Source organism: Scyliorhinus torazame, chromosome 3, assembly GCF_047496885.1.
Source record: "Scyliorhinus torazame isolate Kashiwa2021f chromosome 3, sScyTor2.1, whole genome shotgun sequence".
NCBI lineage: Eukaryota > Metazoa > Chordata > Chondrichthyes > Carcharhiniformes > Scyliorhinidae > Scyliorhinus > Scyliorhinus torazame.
The window spans coordinates 315,372,036-315,393,929 of record NC_092709.1 but is presented as its reverse complement, the minus strand read 5'-3'; the positions used below and the strand labels follow the sequence as shown (position 1 = coordinate 315,393,929).

Sequence of the window (21,894 nt, the reverse complement as noted above, 5' to 3'; positions counted from 1 at the left end):
AGAGGTCTGTAAAATAATGAGGGGCATAGATAAGGTAGATAGTCAACATCTTTTCCCAAAGGTAGGGGAGTCTAAAACTAGAGGGCATAGGTTTAAGGTGAGAGGGGAGAGATTCAGAAGGGCCCAGAAGGGCAATTTCTTCACTCAGAGGGTAGTGAGTGTCTGGAATGGGCTGCCAGAGGTAGTAGTAGAGGCGGGTACAATTGTGTCTTTTAAAAAACATTTAGATAGTTACATGGGTAAGATGGGTATAGAGGGTTATGGGCCAAGTGCGGGCAACTGGGACTAGCTTAATGGTAAAAACTGGGCGGCATGGACTGGTTGGGCCGAAGGGCCTGTTTCCATGCTGTAAACTTCTATGATTCTATGATTCTAAATCCATCACAGAGTCACTGCACTGCCCACATGACTACAGAAGATCATCTAGCAAGCGTACCGAGGTGGGGAATAAGGGCTGGGATTCTCCGGTATCTGGTGGGCAGGCTGTACCAGCGCCAAAGAGTGGCGTGAACCACTCCGGCGTTGGGCCGCCCGGAAGGTGCGGAATCCTCCGGGGCGAGACCGGCGCTGGAGTGGTTGGCGCTGCGCCAACTGGCGCCGAAGGGCCTCCGCCAGCCAGCGCGAGTTGACGCATGCCGGCACGAGTTGCGCGCATGCGCAGGAGCGCCAGCGTGTTCCCAGAACCGCTGGCATGTTTCCTGCGCATGCGCAGGGGGTTTCTTCTCCGCGCCGGCCATGGCGGAGCTTTACACAGGCCGGCGCGGAGGGAAAGAGTGCCCCCAGGGCACAGGCCCGCCCGCAGATCGGTGGCCCCCGATCGCGGGCCAGGCCCCCCAGTGGCGGGTTGGAGAATCCCACCCAATGTCTCTTGTAAACTGCGTACACAGCCACTCAGCAACACAACGAGTACCACACAGCTCACTCAGGTTGTCCTCTTTCAGATCCTGTGCATGCCGAGCCACGGAAAATAATGTAACCCAAAATAATGCACGCAGACGGAGAAAACTTAGACAGAACATGGAAAAGGAATAAAAGTAGTCCAAAACAGATTGCTGCACCGTCGTCATGCTGTGATACAACAGGGTGGCATGAAGCTCAGTCATTGCAAGAAAATAAAAGCCAGATTGCCAGCACCTTTATAAAAACAGATGATTTGTTATACAAGAAAGGAAACCACCAGCACATGTTGCCTTTGGGATTTCTTTTTTTTGTTGAAATTTTTTAATTTAAAACAAATTTGTAATATTTCCAGAGAGAAAACAGGCCCGATGCAAAGGGCCTTAACATAGTGAAAACAAACAGTGGGAAAGAATAAACATGTTAATAAAGCACTTCCCCTGTCAGCTCGGTTTGCCCTGCCCCACGTATTCAACTAAACTAACATGGCTCTAAATTTGAGATCTTTATTTCAAGAGCCACACCACTGACCCGAGCACAACATCGAAGCTGATACACCAAGTGCAACAACAGAAGGAGTGCTGCTCTGTTAGTGGTCCCACCGTTCAGAATGGGCTGAAGTGTAGTCACTGTGGTTAACGTAGGATAAGTGGCAGTCAGGTTGGCATGCAGCAAGCTCCCACAAACAGCAAGGTAATGACGGAGGGGAGTGCTGGGGGGGTGGGGCCAGTAATGCCGACTGAGAGCCATCCAACACTTTATCCTTAAAAGAAAGAGGCTCATGCTCTGACTTTCAGAATTCTTGCACATATTGATAGAATGAAACTTCAAATTAATTCAGGATGCCCGTTACCTGATCTGTCTCAGTGGCCATGGGAGGTTTAACCAAAGGCTTGTTCTTCCTCAACGTACATGGACAGTTGGATTTTATGCCCCATTTTCCCCTCGTAGAATGAACAATGTTTCCAATCTGATACAGGGCTGAAACCAAAAGGTGGAAAAAAATGCATAAGAATTAAGTAGAAGGTATTTTGAATGGATCAGCAGACTGTTATCACTAGAACAACCTTTATCCTGGTATTTAATGGATTCACGAAGATTCAGATTGTTGTTAAATTGCTTCAGGTGCCTAAACAATAGTCATTGAATGTCCACAGGCAGGAACCAAATTACATACATAGGATAATGTGCAGCTGGAATGGAGATAGCAGCCGAGAGTGGTGGCTGCCGAGTTATTGCACAATTCAATCTCAAGACAGTTTTTTAAATATTTAAAGTACCCAATTATCTTTTTCCAATGAAGGGGCAATTTAGCGTGGCCAAGCCACCGACCCTGCACATCTTCGGGTTGTGGGGGTGAGACCCACACAGTCACGGGGAGAGAGTGCAAACTTCACAAGGACAGTGATTCAGGGCTGGGATCGAACCTGGATCCTCGGCGGCATGAAGCAGCAGTGTTAACCACTGTGCCACGTGCCGCCCGTCGGACAGGTAAGTTAGAGATGTATTCATTTGACAGGAATAAAGTGAGATATGCCTAATAAATCATCAGAAATCCATTGCCGGTTTGTACAAGCTTCAGGGCAACTAAACGTCCTGGACTCGGAGGAGCAATATACCGATGTGCAAACACATGGCAGGTAGTGATATTGGTTGGAACACTGATATTTTCCATTAATTCCAGTTATAGTTCAGTGAAGAGCTTCAACCATTGACAATAAGAGGCTGATCTATGCACTTCAGGTAAGATAAGTTCACCTTTTGTGAAATTACTGTACATGATTCAGAACCTCTTCTACGTGCGAAAGAATGGATCAGTGTCAGCAGGGTTGGGAATGGATGCACAGAGATGGGGCTGCTCCACCATTCAATGACAACATGGCCGATTGGATATAATCCTCAACTCCACTTTCCCCCTTTATCCCTGTAACCCTCGATTCCAAATATCCAGCATTGATAACAGATGCATTGCACAATGCCAGTTACTGGTTTTCTTACAAACTAGAGTTATTCATAAAGGTTTTACTCATCGGCACGAGAACAGACCAATCTTCACAATTACGTAAACGTGCTGAGCAAACACGGCCTTACCTGAACCGGGAATAATCTGCGTCGGCATCAGCTTCTCTGGCTCATGGGCATGGCCATTAGCACATTTCAACCAGGAAAACATTTCCTCTTTGCCATCTGTGCATCCGGTTGTGGTGTGGAGTGGGGAGGAGGAGGAAAAAGATTTTAAAAACGTTACCATCACTTACTGAAAAATCAAGTTGCCATTTCACCGGTGGCATTACACGTGCATACAATTCATTATTCACTGAACATAGACACTGACTTGGACGAAAGAAAAGGTCAGCAGCAATCCTGAAATGTAATAGTGCTCAGACACAATGATGGAATGGTGGCACTCTTTCTACAGCCTATTTACACTTCAAAAAGGACTCCATCGGCCATGGAGTGGACATCCGGAAGTGGGGAAAGGTACTATACACAGATGGAACATTCCAGGCAGCGACATTCAAATAAGTCTTCACTGCTCAATTCCATGGTCATAGACACAATGATGTTGCACTAATACAAGGTGCATGTTCCAGGAGGGAAGTTAACTATTTAAAGATGATGGGCAAAGTCCAGTTCACTCCAGTTTACCTTGCTGCGGATTGGTTTTCTTAATCTTGTAGCAATCGAGACACACCCCAAAGCCACACTTGGGACACACCCAGTGGATGTTGAAGAGTGTTGTCTCGCAGGCATCGCACATTTCTCGAATACCTCGTACCGCTCGCTTCCATGCGATCTTTTCTAAAACAGACAGACAGATAGATGTCATGTGAGAGCACCTTTATGAAATGGGTGTTTATAAATGGGTGTGCATATAAATATCTGTAGTCAGAGTACCTTTAAGAAATGGGTGTTTATTACCGCAGTGATGTCAAAGAGTGGGTGGAGCTGGGCTGTCTGTCAGCTTTTTACTTTCGTTTTTGAGCAGGCTGCAGGGTGTGTTTTAGTTTTGTTTTCAGTGTTGGAGCTGAAGCCAGACCAAGCAGGTGTACTGCTGTTCTCTCTGCCATCAAAAGACTATCTCTTGATCATTTGGTGAATTCAGAATTATAAATGTTCTCAGTAGTGAATGTAAACCAAATGTGCTTCTGTTGAAAGGTGTTTTGTGTCACCTGGATGTTGTTTGGGAAGTTACAAAAGATTACTTAGTGTTGTATTCTTTGGGGGTTGTTTTTGAATTAATGGTTGCTAAGATGTTCACTGTATGTTTTAAAAAGGTTAACTTGAGTTCATAGAATAAACATTGTTTTGCTTTAAAATACTTTTTCATTTCTGCTGTACCACACCTGTAGAGTGGGCCGTGTGCTCCCCATACTACAATCTATTAAAAGTTGTGGGTCAGGTGAACTCCATGATACACTTTGGGGTTCTCTAAACCCTGGCCCATAACATAGAACAAGATCCTTTTCCCTGCTCGTATTACCATTTCTACTGCATAGCGATAGAAAAAAAAAGAACGCTTACCGAACATTCCACATTTGAAAATCAAAGACTATACACTTCAAACTTAACAACCTGATCAACAGCCTTAAGAAAAACCCCAGTTTTTCAGAAATCACTCACTCTTTCAGGAACAGGGGCCATCATTGATCAAATGGAGGAGGGAATTAATTATGACCCAATCCCATTTAGTCTGTTAGTGCAACAAGACACTCAAATCTGTCTACCTCCTTTCAACTCAAACACTCCAGCCAATTCCAATAATGTAACATTTTCCCCCTCCAAGTTTTGAATTCTAACTCAGCAACAGCCTTTCGCCTTCATTTTTCAGGCACCTTTCTAAGCGGGACGGTCACCGAGGAATCCCAAGACGTCCCTCGTTTCTTTGTTCCGAGGGTGAAGAAATGGGGTTTATGAAGTTTACAGAACATTTTTTTTAAAATGATGAATGTGGGACTCGGGTCCCAAGTGAGTCACAAAAGCGGAGCATTTTTTCATCCAAGTTAGGGTTGGAGCAAAAATGTGGTCGAGCACTAAAAGAAAAAGCTGCAGTATTGAAAAACAAATACATTTTGGTTTTTGAGTTCAGGATTAAATGAAGGGAGGGGTCAGTAAGCCTCAGACAACAATCCGAATCAGCCATGATCTAACTGAGGGATGGAATAAGCTGGAGAGGTTGACTGATCTGGTTCTACCAATGCTCTTCCACATTTCATACTTCCTCATCATATTCCAATCAGTCTTTCCCGGATTGAGAAAAAAACATGACCTCATACCAAACACCACGTGCTACAGTTTTGCCTATTGACTCAAGTAATCTTCTTTGATGTGGCCGGCAGTGACTGGTGGGGTCCTGCAGGGATCAGTGCTCGTGCCCCAGCCATTCACAATATACATCAATGATTTGGATGAGGGAACCAAGAGTAATATTTCCAAGCTTACAGATGACATGCAACCTGGTGAGGAGGATGAAAAGAAGCTTCAAGATGATTTAGACAAGTTGAGGGAGTGGGCTAATCATGGGAGTTGCAGTATAATGTGAACAAATGTCAAGTTATTATCCATTTTGGATGGAGGAACAGAATGGCAGAGTATTATTTAAATTGTGATAGATTGGGAAATGTTGACGTGCAAAGGGACCTGGGTATCCTTGTACACCAGTCACTGAAACTGAGCATGCAGGTACAGCAAGCAGTTGGGAAAGCAAATGGTGGGCGTCATTCTCCGACCCCCCAGCCGTGAATCCCGCCCCCGCCGGTTGCCGAAGTCTCCAGCACCGGAGACTGGGCGGGGGCGGGAATCGCGCCGCGCCGGTTGGCGGGCCCACCCGCTCGATTCTCCGGCCCGGATGGGCCGAAGTCCCGCCAATAAATTGCCTGTCCCGCCGGCGTAAATTAAGAGTACCTATTTACCGGCGGGACAAGGCGGCGTGGGCGGGCTCCGGGGTCCTGGGGGGGCGCGGGGCGATCTGACCCCGGGGGTGCCCCCACGGTGGCCTGGCCCGCGATCGGGGCCCACCGATCCGCGGGCAGGCCTGTGCCGTGGGGGCACTCTTTCCCTTCCGCTTCCGCAACAGTCTCCACCATGGCAGAGGCGGAAGAGACTCTCCCCACTGCGCATGCGCGGGAAACTGTCAGCGGCCGCTGACGCTCCCGCACATGCGCCGCCCGGAGATGTCATTTCCGCGCCAACTGGCGGGGCAACAAAGGCTGTTTCCGCCAGCTGGCGGGGCGGAAATTCCTCCGGCGCCGGCCTAGCCCCTCAATGTTGGGGCTCGGCTCCCAAAGATGCGGAGCATTCCGCACCTTTGGGGCGGCGCGATGCCCGTCTGATTGGCGCCGTTTTGGGCGCCAGTCGGCGGACATCGCGCCGTTTGGGGAGAATTTCGCCCGGTATCTTGGCCTTCACTGCAAGAGGACTGGAGTACAGGAATAAGGATGTCTTACTGCAGTCGTACAGGGTACTGATGAGACTTCACCTGTGTGCAGTTTAGGTCATTTTATCAAGAAAGGATATACTTAAGAGACCCTACAGCATTGGTTCATCAGACGGATCCCTGGGATGGCAGGATTGTCGTACGAGGAGAGATTGGGTTAATTGGGCCTGTATTCACTGGAATGTAGAAGAATGGGAAGGGACTTCATTGTAACATATAAAATTCTGGAGGTTAGGATGTTATTTCCTCTGGCTGGAGGGTTTAGAACAAAGGATCACAAACTCAGGACACGAAGTAGGCCATGGTAGCAGTGGTTAGCACTTCTGCCTCAAAGCTCCAGGGACCCGGGTTCAATTCCGGCCTTGGGTGACTGTCTATGTGGTGTTTGCACTTCCTCCCAGTGGCTGCGTGGGTTTCCTCCGGGTGCTCCAATTTCCTCCCAAGTCCAAAGATCAGAATGTGCAGGTTAGGTGGCTTAGTCATGCTAAAATTGCCCCTTAGTACCCAAAAGATTAGGTGGTATTACTAGGACGGCCTAGAGTGCTCTTTCCAATGGGCGGTGCAGACTCGATGGGCCGAATGGCCTCCTTCTGCACTGCAGCAATTCTATGATTCTACTTAGGACAGAGACACAAAGAGAAATTTCTTCTCCAGGGTGGTGAACCTGTGGAATTCTCTACCACTGAAGGCCTTGGAGACCAATTCACTCAATACATTTAAGAAGGAAATAGATACGACACGGGGTATGGGAACAGCGCAGGAGTATGGCGTTGAGATAGAGAATCAGCCATGATCATATTGTATGGCGGAGCAGGCTCAAAGGGCCGAATGGCCTACTCCTGCTCCTATTTTCTTTGTTTATAACTTCCCATTCCCAGGTGTACAGCTTACTGTGCCTAAATTAGTATCGTTTGTAAGCTTGGACAACTCTCTATACCTTCATCCAAGTCATTAAAAAAACATGGTGAAATGCTGGAGCCACAGCACAGATCTCTACTTTACACATCCTGTCAAATCAACCAAACGTTCCCTTTATCCCTGCCTCCAACTTCACAATCAATAACAAATACGTAAAACAAAGATTTACCTCCTATCCATTGCCTTTCAATTTTGCTAATAATGGTACGTGAAACCTTACCAATTACCTCCTGGAGGTTCAGATAGACAACATCCATGCACACTCCCCTATCTAGCATGTTAGTGACCTGCATGTTCAATTGGATTAGCCAAACATGAGCTACCATTCGCAACTCCATGCCGACACGTCCAATTGCTCAGTTACTCTCTCACTGCAGACAGGATTTCAGAGACTTCCTCATAACTGATGATAAAACAGGAAATCTGTCGTCGCTTGGTTTCTCATTTTCTCTTCAATAATGGAGTGGCATTTAAATGTAATCTTAACAATACAAAAGAGGCAACTCCTGAACAGGGGAGACTTTGGAAAAATTCTGTCTTCTTCACCTACAATTTCCTCACTCATTTGGGTATCTTGGGGTGGAAAGTTCTGGCAATTCTGTCCATCTTGATTCTCATTTTTTACTCCATTCCCATGATTTTATTTCTTCAATTATATTAAATCCATAAGTCTTCCTCTCCGACTTATTTCAATATCCTTTATTACACTGTTCGCACATTACATATTATATCCTCTTCGGTGAAGCTGGATATAAAAATGTTCATTTGGGATCACGTGATGTGAGCGCGGGAGTGGCTGCGTTTTTATGAGCTCCGGCTCTGCTCATCTTTCAACCTTTATTTTTCCCTTGTGCACTTCTTTTTTGGTCTTTTCTTGGTCTGTATGGTTAGTGCAACGTAGCAGGAGTTGCTGATCAGTGTTTCATCTTTATTGAGTCAAGCTGAAAGGTTTTAATCCTCATTGATTATCCTCATGGCAGCTCGAGGAAGTTGGTGTGGGCCTGGTCTTTGGCGGCGCAGTCACGTTTGAGAGGATTCCTGCCCTACCAGTACGATGGTCATCCACAGAAGATGACTGCCAGCCATGAACTTAATCTGTTTGAATGGCTTGATTCCGCGACGGGGGGTGTCAAAGTGCAGCTTTGGGAGTTGCGAGGTGTCTTTATGGAGGTAGCGGCGGTGCATATGGAGGTTCTTGCGACAGAGCTTTGCCTTTGGTGGAGACACGACTCCACGGGGTTGAGGTCCTGTTGCTTTGCCTGTTGTCCAACGTGAGGAGTGCAGAGGAGGGGGTCTCTGGTGAGATGGTGGAGAGATCCCCGGCCGAATTTGAGAACTGGCTGCCATGGTTCGAGGGTCCCGATCTGGATAACGCATTTAATCCAGTCTTCGAAGCCTGGCATTGTGGTGGCTCTGCAATGTCTAGTTCTGTGTGGTCCTGTTCCTGATGCCGGCTGGGAGGGGTGGGGGCTAGCCGAGCCTGCCGAGCTGACCGCCTGGGCCAGGTCGAGTCGGCAAGCTCGAAGTAATGAAGTTCCTGTTCTGATGTTCGGATTGTTGAAACCCTTAGAAGTTCCTGAGGGATGCTCTCCGTTACAGATCCTGCTTTATCCTTGATGTCTACTTTCTTTGTGCGCCAGTGGAGTGGACTTGACTTTACTCAACTGATAATCATGATGTTGTTTGTTATTGTTATTTTATTTGCATTGTAGTGAATGGGGAGATATCTGGCATTGTTAATTATCCTAAATTAGTACGGTTGTATCATGTTAAGTGGATATTGCATGTGGGATTTTTGCAGTTTCTTTACCTTTTGTATCCTTGTTGGTGGGTAGGAGGAGAAAAGAGAGGAGAAAGAGGAAGAGAAGAGGGCGAGGGGTTAGCCCAGGCGGATTGTGTTTTATTCTGCTCAGGACGTGGTGGTGGGTGAGTCAGCATGAGCGGTCCCTCGGGGGTTGGTTTCTTGGATTGGCCCATCTTTGTTTGTCGCAACATGGTGGATCAGAGAGGTTAGTTCTGACAGTTCATTTTTCTTCGGAGGTGAGGTGTTAGGAGCATTACATATAGTTTTGATGCCTTTTTGCACTGGTGGTGGTAGTGTGGGCATGAACAAACAGATCAATTTTTGGGTGGCAGAATCATATCATACAATCATACAATTTACAGTGCAGGAGGCCATTCGGCCCGTCGAGTCTGCACCAGTCCTTGGAAAGAGCACCCTACTTACGCCCACGCCTCCACCCTATCCCCGTAACCCCACCTAACTTTTTTGGGCAATTTATCATGGCCAATCCACCTAACCTGCACATCTTTGGACTGTGGGAGTAAACCGGAGCACCCGGAGGAAACCCACGCAGACATGGGGAGAACGTGCAGACTCCGCACAGACAGTGACCCAAGCTGGGAATCGAATCTGTGACCCTAGAGCTGTGAAGCAACAGTGCTAACCACAGTGCTACCGTGCTGCCCCGCTATCCTTTCCTTTATTTGATGATCTCAGTGGTTAGGAGGTGGGGGGGGGGGTTGGCCTTTGTCCTGGAGTTGGAAGATGTGGAGGTTTGTTCCTTCACTCTTGTTCTTGCTCTCTTTTTACTCTCTCTGTGGGAGAGTATAGATGATTAATATAGGTCTGGTTGTACCTGGTCCTCCCCTCTCATTCATCCTTGTCTTTTGCCATCTCAAACGGGAGGGGGCTCTCGAACATGAGGGCGACTGCCTGTTCCGGTCCACGTCTGTAGAAGAGTTCAAATGGCGGTGTAAGAGTTAGCCGAATTCCCCTCAGTACTGGGGATCTTGGGTATTATTTTCTCCTTCGGTCATTCGGTTTTTAAACTATGGGTGTGATGTCAGTCTAAATTATTGCCTGAATCCTGCTCAGATGCAGACGGGTTATTTATTCACGGGAGGAAACCTACTGGGACATTTGTCCCCGATTCATCCAGTCCTGATGATCGTAACGCTGTAACGATGCCATCTTGAGTGGTCCCTACAGCTGAGATTTTTTTCCACTTTTGCTCATTTGTGTAAAACTTTTTAAAAGTCTTTATTTAACAAGCCTCCACTTCCAATAGATGGGGGATAGTCAGTTAATGCCTGCACTGAAAGCAAGAGATATAAAATCACCTCCAGGTACAATCTTACTGATCTGATTTCAGCAGTAGCCTGGTTAAAAAGTCACATTTTAATAGAGTTGGACTGAACTAGATATCTCACAATTTTACAAAAAGTCAGTCTGCTCTTCTCTAAAACATATAAAATTAGCCAAGTAGCTCATGACTCCCACGGGTACATTAGCTCTAATCAACCATGTTCAACTGAGGATCCCAGCACCAAATACACTAACTTCTTTGTTGCATATTGTCAGCAACCGTCAGCAAATGGTCCCTTCAGTGCAGCAGCATACCAGCAGTATGTGTTGATGGAAGAAGTTGAGAAACATATTCTAATTTCGCATTTTCTAGGATAACAATTCTAATATAATGTTCAGCTCAAAACCAAAAAAACCTACCAAATGCACATGGGAAGCACACCCTGTTCACAGTGCAGGTCATAGATTATCATAGAATTTACAGCGCACAAGGAGGCCATTCAGCCCATCGAGGCTGCACCGGCTCTTGGAAAGAGCACCCTACCCAAGGTCAACACCTCCACCCTATCCCCCCATCCCCACAACCCAGCAACCCCACCCAACACCAAGGGCAATTTTGGACACTAAGGGCAATTTAGCATGGCCAATCCACCTAACCTGCACATCTTTGGATTGTGGGAGGAAACCGGAGCACCCGGAGGAAACCCACGCACACACGGGGAGAATGTGCTGACTCCGCACAGACAGTGACCCAAGCCGGAATCGAACCTGGGACCCTGGAGCTGTGAAGCAATTGTGCTAACCACAATGCTACCGTGCTGCCCCCAACAGGTCAACAGGAGTCCGAAGGAACCCAACTTCTACTAGTTTCTAGTATAGCCCATCCTCTCTCTCTCTCTCTCTTCCTCCGATTAATTTAGCCTCCAATTAAATATTGGGAAGACTGAAGCCATTGTTTCCGGTCCCAGTTCCAAACTTGGGTTTCCTAATTAACCGATCCCATCCCTCTCCCTGGAAACAGTCTGAGATCAAGCAGGTCCGTCCACAAGTCCCAAAAGACATGCTTGTTAGGTAATTTGGACATTCTGAATTCTCCCTCAGTGTAACCGAACAGGCGGCGGAATGTGGCGACTAGGGGATTTTCACAGTAACTTCACTGCAGTGTGAATGTAGCCTACTTGTGAGAATAATAAAGATTATTATTAAAAGGCTTCACAAGGCCTCAGCATCAGGTGCAGCAATGGGCTCTATATGATAGGTAAATGTTGTTGCAGAGGGTACAACACCGATTCACTCTGGTGTACAAAAATACAAAGGGATCGAGAGAAAATTATTTGCCCATTAAGCGGCGAGGCTATGGATTGTTGCATGGTTAGTGTTTGAGGCAGAAATCTTAACATTGGCTCGCTGGACAGGGAACAAGGGCTGGGGGTGGGTGGAAATGAAGGGATACAGGTATAGGATAGGCAAATGTGATTAGGACCATTTGCTTGTGTGAATGGGGGTGGGCAATAAATGCTGGCTGAACCGGCAAGGCTCACATCCCATAAGTTAATTTAAAAAAAAGAATGGTAGACATTGGCACAGTCAAGTACCTGCTTGAATCTTGTAATTTCCATGTAGTCCTACTAAATCAGATTTTCATTCAACAATAATTTTCTGTTGCGAATATAGACAGGATTTGGGATCCTTTCAGCCCAATGGTTTTCTTTTAATTCAAATTTGCTTGAAATCATATCTGGCTTCAAACCGATTACACAAAACTAAGAGAGCAAACAATGTCATAAATACTTACTGCAAGGTTCCACCAACTTCAGCGCTTCTTTTTCAGACATAACCAATTGGCAGAAGTGGTCTCCAATATTAGCCAAAATGTACTTGGAAGTATCCAGGTCCAAGCCCTCAACGTTACCATCGGGGGGTATCCACAAGTGTAAGGCTTCTGGATCACACTGGTTTGGACTGAGGAATCCTTCTGCACGCAGCACTCCATGTTTGTTAAAATGCAACCTATAACAACAAGACATTATTGAAATTTATCGAGCGGTTTATAATGCCACGGTTTGTGGGAAGGATACGATATTTGCAAATGTTCAGGCAAATTATTGAGCAGAGGAAAATCATACAGTCTATGCACCCATGCCAGTTCTTGGAAACAGTTGCCAATTAGCCCATTCTACTGCCTTATTCCCCCCTCCCAAATATTTTCCTTTTCAAGCACATGTATCCAATTCCCTTTTAAAAGTTACTACTGAAAATGCTTCTCTTACCAGCACCCTGTCAGACAGTGCCTTTCCAGATTATATCTAAGCAAAACATTTTTCTTAAATCTATTTATCCCCAATCTACTTGGAATCATGTTTTAACATAAATGCTAAAAATAATTAACAAAAATGTTCACACTGAATTAGAAGATTACTATTCTGTGCCTCAAATGGAGGGAACCATGACTTCAGAAAGTAAGGGGTGATGAATTTTGATTGTACATTTAAAGATTTTAACGCCTGGTGTGTGGGCAGGTCTTTCTCTTACAGGATAATATTACCCAGGCACAGTACCCACCAAGCACAGGTTACCTTCCATTGGCAACAGGCCACCAACAACAGGAATCCAGACAATTTAAAAAGGGTCCATAATCACCATTTGAGCCCTTCTCTTGAAACTGTCAACAGGACTTTAATCAAGTGGCCACTTGTTACATGGCTTGCTTAATTGGGAAAAGACAATACCCATTGAACTGTGATGCCCCTTATCAGCTGAATAAGTGCCCAGGAGCGTATTCTGGTGTGCACAGTGCACCCAGCTAGGATCAGATGATGGGACAGAGTCTTGCAGGTGAACCGGAAACCTTTGTGCTCTGTATGGTTTAGTGCACCACATCATCATAGAATAGAATTTACCATGCAGAAGGAGGCCATTCAGCCCATCGAGTGTGCACCAGCTCTTGGAAAGAGCACCCTACTTAAGCCTATACCTTCCCTATCCCGTAACCCAGCAACCCCACCTAACCCAAGGGCAATTCAGCATGGCCAATCCACCTAACCGGCACATCTTTGGACTGTGGGAGGAAACCGGAGCACCAGAGGAAACCCACACAGGCGCGGGGAGAAGGTGCAGACGCTCTGCACAGACAGTGACCCAAGCCGGAAATCGAAACTGGGACCCTGGAGCCGTGAAGCAACTGTGCTAACCACTGTGCTACTGTGCCGCCCATGATTGGAAGTGGTCAGGTACAGATGTCCAGTTGGACTTGCAGTGAGAAACACACCTGGATCAAGTTAATGGGTTAATACAGTGAAGCATCAGGAAGGCGAGAGATTATGCATCTTTTGGTTCATCAGAAAAGCCAATGCTCACTTTCTGAAGTGGAAGAACCTGCAGAAGACAGTGGAATCGGCCTCATCTCTGTATCGATGGTGACTGGCCAAGCGACATTCTCTGCACTTGTGCAGATGGGGAGCAGTGTTAATACAGGAGCCATCTTGGAGGAAGGACTCGCCACTCTGCTGCAAAGCCCGGACTTTCTGAGCATCATTCAGCACTGACTGGGAGGCATTGGCTAGAAAATACAGCAATATCCATCAGTAAGCAGTAATCCATTAGATTGCAGACAGACCTGCACGCACGGCAGGCTTTCACCGTCACTGCTAACCAGAGCTGGTTTATGCACACAGGCAGCTTTTCAGCCAAACAAACAAATGCAGCAAAACATTGAACACTCCTTCTGGCCCTTCAGAATACCTCATCGCCCCACTCCAGGACCACCTCTGACTCACAGCAGCTGACCGTTAATATTAAAATACAGCCTGCCATGTAACTGCCCGCTGCCCCAGCTGCTGTATATACCCCAGGAGTGCTGCCTCAAATTATTTAAAAGCCAAATCAAAACAAGGGATCTAACGTTTGGGAAGGCCAGCTCAAGGGCACCGGGCTCACCCAGTGACTCAGTAATGTACTGGACCGAGGTACGCAAACAAGGAAGTCCTCACCAGTATTTCCCAAGCCTCTTGCAGCTGCGTTACAATTGGCACCATGGCAAGGAAAAGAAACACCAAGTCAATACTGCCCGCTAAGTGATACTTTATAATGGTCTAGACCAGAGGCAGAAAACTTGGTGTGTGGAATCACTTGCAAAACAGGCAAACAAATACAAGAGAAAGTACCATTCAAATTCTCAAAGGGTACATCAGCTGCCAGAATGATACCAGGACCGCACGGGTTAAATTACAAGGAGCGGTTACCTAACTCATGGGTTATAGTCCCTGGAATTTATACGGTTACAGGTTGACTTGATTGAAGCTTTCACGATATTAAAGGGAACAGATGGGGTAGATAGAGAGAAACAATGTTTAGAGAGTCTAGGATTGGAGGTCAATAATCTAAAAATAAGAGCCAGCCCTTTCAGCGGTCACAAAGGGGTGGTAGAAGTTTGGAACTCTTCCAGAAATGGAAACAAGTCAATTGTTAATTTTGCATCAGATGTTGCCAGATTTGTTAACCAAAGATAATAAGGGATAGGGGGGCAAAAGCAGTTAGGTCATGCATCAGCCACCATCCAGTCAAATCAAAATGAAAAAATGAAAATGAAAATCGCTTATTGCCACAAGTAGGCTTCAAATGAAGTTACTGTGAAAAGCCCCTAGTCGCCACATTCCAGCGCCTGTTCGGGGAGGCTGGTACGGGAATTGAACCGTGCTGCTCGCCTGCCTTGGTCTGCTTTAAAAGCCAGCAATTTAGCCCAGTGTGCTAAACCAGCCCCGGTGGCGGACAACCTGTCCTGTTTGTCGAAAATGTATTTTACTCGACCATAAGAATTACTCACTCCTGCCTCTTCCTTTGAAGAGAGTAGTTCTCAGCAGGTCACCTCCTTCCCCTTTCTGCCTCCGACTCGGAGACCAAGTTTTGTGGAACGCCGAATTCCTCAAACCCTTTGGGGTCAGGGGCTCAAATCCTAGTTCTGCACTCATTCCAGACGAGCAGCTCAAGTCACTCGTTGTACTTTCTGTATCACTTTCATTGCCGTCGATATGTAGCCGGGAACTCGCCAGTAAAGCCTTGCTGTCTTTTGCTTCCATGTGCTCGGAAAGGCCGAAAGATGGAGTGGCGGCGTGCTGACCACATGAACTGGCCGAAAAGACACTGGATGGGTTAAATGCTGGAGGTGAATGGGACTGAATGCTAGTTGCTGTGCCGGCCTTCGTGTTTGCAGCCGGAAGCAACACCTTGCAGTTTGAAGGCTCACTCGTCAGAACGCTTGCTACCTTCTCTTGGTGAAGGGATTTTTCATTCTCACATCTTTCAGGCAGACTGTCTCTCGAAGTCTGAAATGGCACTTCTGTTGGCGAAGGTTTCGCGGTGCAGTTACTGGACAATCCCGACCACGACTCACGCTTGTCCAGACCACCAGTGTCGGAGTGGCCCCCCGCTGAAGGTGGTTTATGGTGACTGTCCACGAATAATGTTGACCTATTGGAATCTGGACAGATGGGGTTAACCTTCCGGTTGCTTACAGGAGTGAACTGCCTTTCACTCAGCTCTACTCCCATTCTTTGCTCTTCAACAGTCCTACAAAAAAAAGAGAAGATTGACTGCCAAATAGTAACACTTGGCGGCTGATGAAACGCAGGCTGCGGCCTATTGCACAATTGCATTAATCTGGCTTCACATGATCATACGGAACATACATATGGAGTGGGATCAGTAGGCCATTCAGGCCCTTGAGTCTGGTCCGCCATTCAATAAGATCATGGCTGACCGGATTGTGGCATCAACACATTCCGCCTAACCAGATAACTTTTGACTCTTCTCAAGTCAATAAATGAATATTTCATTTTAAGCTACACAAATTTGATTCGCTCAGGAGGGAAGCAAATATGTTGAGCAAAAGGGTATTTAAACATGGCGATAAACCAGTGGTCCTAGCAGAGACTAATCCCCTTTTGGAATGATACAAAGCTGATACATCGATGCCAGCTCCTTCAAGAGGGAGAATGAAAACATTTCCTGATAATGCTGTCGAAAAAGGTTCCTTCTGAATGGATTCTCCTGCAGCTGTGAAGGCATCAGACTAACATTTGAGCGTAGATGTGAAAAGTTAAATAAACTTTGCAGCAACGAATATAGAGTTTATCTTCGCCTCCAGGTTTAATCAGACCACTTACCCTTGGGGTACCACCGCAGTAATGGCTGGAGGCGAATTCGCAGGCGGAGGGGTAGTCTGTCTCAAGTCTTTACTCTCAGGAGTCGTAGCAGCACTGCCTAGCAGCACGTCACCCAAAGTGGAGTGAATAAATTGAGCTGCACGAATCGTTCTGGAAACCTACAGCAGGAGCAAAGCATTAACCCAGCAACAACTTCAAGTCAAAGACACCACCTCATCCTTTGGATGGCACACGGACAAAACAGGACATTCAACAACTGTGAGCGCCCAAAGGGGAAATGGGGGTGGAAAAACTCATCTCCCATTCTTAGAAGAAGTGAAAAATATGCAAGATTCTCTGATCCCATTAACTACTGCCTGACACATCAGCTTCGGAAGCAGGAGGCAGCGAGGGAGATTGGGGGAGTTAGGGATAGGGGGGGGAACACAGTGCGGAGTGCAATGGGAATAAATGGGGTATTCAGGGACTTTTATGAGGAGCTGTATAGGTCTGAGCCCCTGACCCGGGGGGGGGGGGATGCGCCGATTTTTGGATCGGCTGAGGTTCCCGAGGGTGGAGGAGGAGCAGGTTGTTGGGCTTGGGGCACCTATTGGGCTGGAGGAGCTGGTTAAGGGGTTGGGGAGCATGCAGGCAGGGAAGGCCCCGGGGCTTTCTCGGTGGAATTCTACCAGAAGTACATGGACCTGTTTGGCCCACTACTAGTGAGGACTTTCAATGAGGCGAGGGAGGGGGGGCCCTACCTCCGACAATGTCTAGGGCTGATCTAGCTGATCCTGAAGCGGGGCAAGGACCCATTACAGTGTGGGTCGTAGAGGCCGATCTCGCTCCTCAACGTCGACGCGAAATTGTTGCCGAAGGTGCTGGCTACCAGAATTGAGGACTGTGTCCCGGGGGTGATTCGCGAGGACCAGACGGGATTTGTGAAGGGTAGACAGTTGAACACCAATGTGCGGGGGCTCCTCAACGTAATTATGATGCCTGCAATGGAGGGGGAAGTGGAGGTAGTGGCGGCTATGGACGCAGAGAAGGCCTTCGATAGGGTGGAGTGGGAGTATCTTTAGGGGTGGAGTGGGAGTATCTTTAGGAAGTGTTGAGGAGGTTTGGGTTCGGGGAGGGGAGGGGTTAGGCTACTTTATAAAGCCCCGGTGGCGAGTGTGGCCACAAACCGGCGGAGGTCGGAATACGTTCGGCTGTACCGGGGGTCAAGACAGGGGTGTCCCCTAGCCCCCTTGTTGTTCGCATTGGCAATTGAGCCTTTGGCCATGGCACTGAGGGAGTCCAGGAACTGGGGGGGGGGGGGGGGGGGGGAAAGAGAGAGAGAGCGAGAGAGAGAGAGAGAGAGAGAGAGAGAGAGAGAGAGAGAGAGAGAGAGAGAGAGAGAGAGAGGAGGTACACCGGGTGTCGCTGTATGCCGATGACCTGTTATTGTGTGGCTGACCCAGTGGAGGGGATGCCGGAGGTTATGCGGATCCTCGGGGAGTTTGGGGACTTTTCCGGATATAAGCTTAACGTAGGGAAGAGGGAGCTCTTTGTAATTTACCCAGGGGACCAGGGAAGGGAGATAGACGAGCTTCCGCTGAAGAGGGCGGAAAGGAGCTTTCGGTACCGGACGATCCAGGTGGCTCGGAGTTGGGAGGCCCTGCACAAGCTCAATTTAACGCGGCTGGTGGAGCAGAAGATGGAGGAGGAGTTTAAAAGGTGGGATATGTTGCCACTGTCGCTGGCGGGTAGGGTGCAGTCGGTGAAAATGACGCTCCTTCCGAGGTTCCTCTTTGTGTTCCAGTGCCTTCCCATCCTGATCCTGAAGGCCTTTTTTAAACGGGTCAGCAGGAGCATCATGGGATTCGTGTGGGCGAATAAGACCCAGAGGGTAAATAGGGTGTTCCTGGAGCATAGCAGGGACAGAGGAGGGCTAGCCTTGCCCAATCTATGTGGGTACTACTGGGCTGCCAAAGTGGCGATGATCCGTAACTGGATAATGGAGGGGGAGGGGGGCGGCGTGGAAGAGGCTGGAGATGGTGTGCTGTGTGGGCACGAGTCTGAGAGCGCTGGTGACAGCGCCGCTGCCGCTCCCGCCGACAAGGTACACCACGAGTCCAGTGGTGGCGGCGACTCTGAAAATTTGGGGGCAGTGGAGGCACCACAGGGGTGAGGTAGAGGCCTCGGTTTGGTCCCCGATCTGAGAGAACCATCGGTTCGTCCCGGGGAGAATGGATGGGGGGTTTCTGAGCTGGCATCGGGCAGGGATTAAAAGAATGGGGGACCTGTTTATAGATGGGACGTTTGCGAGCCTTGGGGCGCTGGAGGAGAAATTTGGGCTGCCCCTGGATACGCCTTCAGGTACATGCAGGTGAGGACGTCCGTGAGACGGCAGGTGAGGGAATTTCCGCTGCTTCCAGCACGTAAGATTCAAGATAGGGTGCTCTCGGGTGTGCGGGTTGGAGAAGGCAAGGTCTCGGCGGTCTATCAGGAGATGCAGGAAGAGGAGGAGACCTCGGCGGAGGAGCTAAAGGGTAAATGGGAGGAGGAGCTTGGGGAGGAGATAGATGAGGTTCTGTGGGCTGATGCCCTGGGTAGGGTTAATTCTTCGTCCTCTTGCGCCAGGCTCAGCCTAATACAGTACAAAGTTACTCACAGAGCGCATATGACAGGGGCGAGGTTGAGTAGGTTTTTTGGGGTAGAGGACAAGTGTGTGAGGTGCTCGGGGAGCCCAGCAAACCACGGTCATATGTTCTGGGCGTGTCCAGCACTGGATGGGTTTTGGAGGGGCTTTGCGAGGACTGTGTCTAAGGTGATGAACACCCGGGTCAGGCCGAGCTGGGGGTTAGCATTATTTGGGGTATCGGAGGAGCCGGGAGTGCAGGAGGCGAAAGAGGCCGGTATTCTGGCCTTTGTGTCCCTGGTAGCCCGGCAGAGGATTCTGCTACAGTGGAAGGATGCGATGCCCCCAAGCGTAGAAGCCTGAATCAGCGACATGGCAGGGTTCATTAAATTGGAGAGGGTAAAGTTTGCCTTGCGAGGGTCTGTGCAAGGGTTCTTCAGGCCGTGGCAACCGTTCCTAGACTTTCTCGCGGAACGTTAGGAGGAGGTCAGCAGCAGCAGCAACGGGGGGGGGGGGGGGGGGGGGGGGGGGGGGGGGGGGAAGAGTTTGTACATTGGGGGAATTTGTGATATAAAAGTGTACAATGTTGATCTGTGTGTTTTATGCTTTTCTTTTTTCTGTAAGGGGGGTGGGTTTTGTTGAAAATTTGCTAAAATTGAATTAAAATATTTTTAAAATAAAAAAATTCAAACTACTGCCTGACCATTTTCGAATTGGTCAGGTCAAGGTATTTCGTCCAAATCCTCAACCTGTAAATCACACGTCCACTGAACCTCAGAAAACGTTGCCGAATTAATTGTTACCAAATTACTGTAAACATGTCTGGTTTGGTGCTTTTCTGTTTGTTCATTGGAGAGATTGGTGGAGTACAGGGCTGGGTGGGCAGAGGGGAAACAGGTGTCAGAGAGTTTCCCTCCTGAACCACCGGAGAAGTTTCAGAGACGAACCAAGAGTTATTTTAAATCATCTGATGCAAATGACAGGTTAGTAGAGGCAGTGGGCACACAGCATAGCCAGTGTTGCAGCTGAACCAACTTATCATTTTACTGAACAAGCTTGTGTACTTGACAACCATGTTGTCTTTGCCAGTGTTGATGCTCCAAATGAGCTTCCTCCCAGTCTTCATCACCTTCATTCTGTCTGACCACACATTTTAACCCCTGCAAACTGGAAGTCATCCAAAGCTTTGCGGTCACAGCGTCCTTACTCTCACCGAGTTCACCCCTCACCTGTGCTCACTGGCTCCCAGTCAAGCAACACCTTGGTTTTATAATTCTTGTCCTCATTTTTCCAACTCCTCCACCCCCCTCGTCCCTCTCCCTACATCTCTAATCAATCCCTGCAACAAACCTCAAGAGAGATCGCAATCGTCTCATTCGGATCTCCAGCATCCCGGATTTTCATTGCCCCACCACAGATGGCCAGTCCTTGAATTTTCCTCCCTAAACCTCACCAACTCTACCTTTCAGACATTCCTTAAAGACCTACCTCCTTGACCAGTTTTTGGCCATCTCTTTTGGCAAAGTCAGGTTTTGCTTTACAATGTTCCCCTGCAACTCCTTGGGATATTGTGTTTCATTAGAGGTGCTATATAAATACAAGGTAGCTGTCGGTGTTAAAGCTGTCAGCATATCCCAGAATTGTTTTGTCCTTTATATTTATCGCGCTTCCCGTTCACCGCATCTGTCCCGTTCACCTCAACTACTCCTTAGAGTCATAGAACCATAGAATTCCTACAGTGCAGAAGGGGGAATTAGCTCAAATGGTAGAGCGCTCGCTTTGCACGTGAGAGGTCGTGGGATCAATGCCCATATTCTCCACTTTGATTTAGAACAATACGGTAGCACAGTGGTTAGCACGGTGTTACTTCACAGCGCCAGGGTCCCAGGTTCGATTCCCGGCTTGGGTCACGGTCTGTGCGGAGTCTGCACGTTCGCCCCGTGTCTGCGTGGGTTTCCTCCGGGTGCTCCGGTTTCCTCCCACAAGTCCCAAAAGATGCGCTGTTAGGTAATTGGGATATTCTGAACTCTCCCTCAGTGTACCCGAACAGGTGCCAGAGTGTGACTACTGGGGGCTTTTCACAGTAGCTTTACTGCAGTGTTAATGTAAGCCTACTTGTGACAATAAAGATTAGGAGACCATTCGGTCCATCGAGTCTGCACCGACCCTCTGAAAGAGCACCCTACCGAGACCCACTCCCCCACCTAACCTGCACATCTTTGAACACAAAGGGACAATTTTATCATGGCCAATCCACCTAACCTGCACATCTTTGGACTGTGGGAGGAAACCAGAGCACCTGGAGGAAACCCGCACAGATTTGGAGAGAACATGCAAACTCCACACAGACAGTCACCCAAGGCTGGAATTGAACCCAGGTCTCTGACACTGTGAGGCAACAGTGTCCACCGTTGTAGGGACGAGAGCCACATTCTTACCATTTTCTAGCCAAAGTTCCTACTGAATTCACTGTTTTTCGCCTGAATGCTGGTTTCGCCATTTGTTATCTTACATTTATAGCCCCTAGGTTTGTCCTCTCTACGAATGGGAACATCTTCTCTGCCTTTACCCCATCAAATCCCTTGATAATATTTGGTCTTTTTTCTAGAGGAAAATGCCCCCAGCCTATTCAGCCCTTTGACATAACCTCACAGGTTGTATGATGCGTGAGAGTCTTAGTTTTTCACCTTCTGGTCTAGAAGTGCGCACAGTATACTATTCATATCAGCCAAATAATTCAACAGTGCGCATTCCAGCACTTCATTGTCCATGATCAGCCTCAATACAAGCT

The 21,894-nt window shown here is 47.9% G+C and overlaps 1 protein-coding gene and 1 non-coding gene across 2 annotated transcripts in view; one reads left to right on the top strand and one right to left on the bottom strand.

Annotated features, from left to right (window-relative positions):
• LOC140409249 (lysine-specific demethylase 3A-like) overlaps nucleotides 1–21,894 on the bottom strand; it is a 119,390-nt gene that overhangs the window by 52,300 nt on the left and 45,196 nt on the right. Inside the window, exons 8-14 of the mRNA XM_072497581.1 lie at nucleotides 16,502–16,659; nucleotides 15,163–15,905; nucleotides 13,698–13,899; nucleotides 12,136–12,350; nucleotides 3,547–3,699; nucleotides 2,989–3,084; nucleotides 1,751–1,878 (exon numbers count right to left, since the gene is read on the bottom strand). Coding sequence (XP_072353682.1) covers nucleotides 1,751–1,878; nucleotides 2,989–3,084; nucleotides 3,547–3,699; nucleotides 12,136–12,350; nucleotides 13,698–13,899; nucleotides 15,163–15,905; nucleotides 16,502–16,659 — 1,695 coding nt within the window. The remainder of the gene's footprint in view (nucleotides 1–1,750; nucleotides 1,879–2,988; nucleotides 3,085–3,546; nucleotides 3,700–12,135; nucleotides 12,351–13,697; nucleotides 13,900–15,162; nucleotides 15,906–16,501; nucleotides 16,660–21,894) is intronic.
• On the top strand, nucleotides 20,851–20,923 carry trnaa-ugc (transfer RNA alanine (anticodon UGC)). The gene has a single exon. It is a non-coding gene; the product is annotated as a tRNA-Ala (tRNA).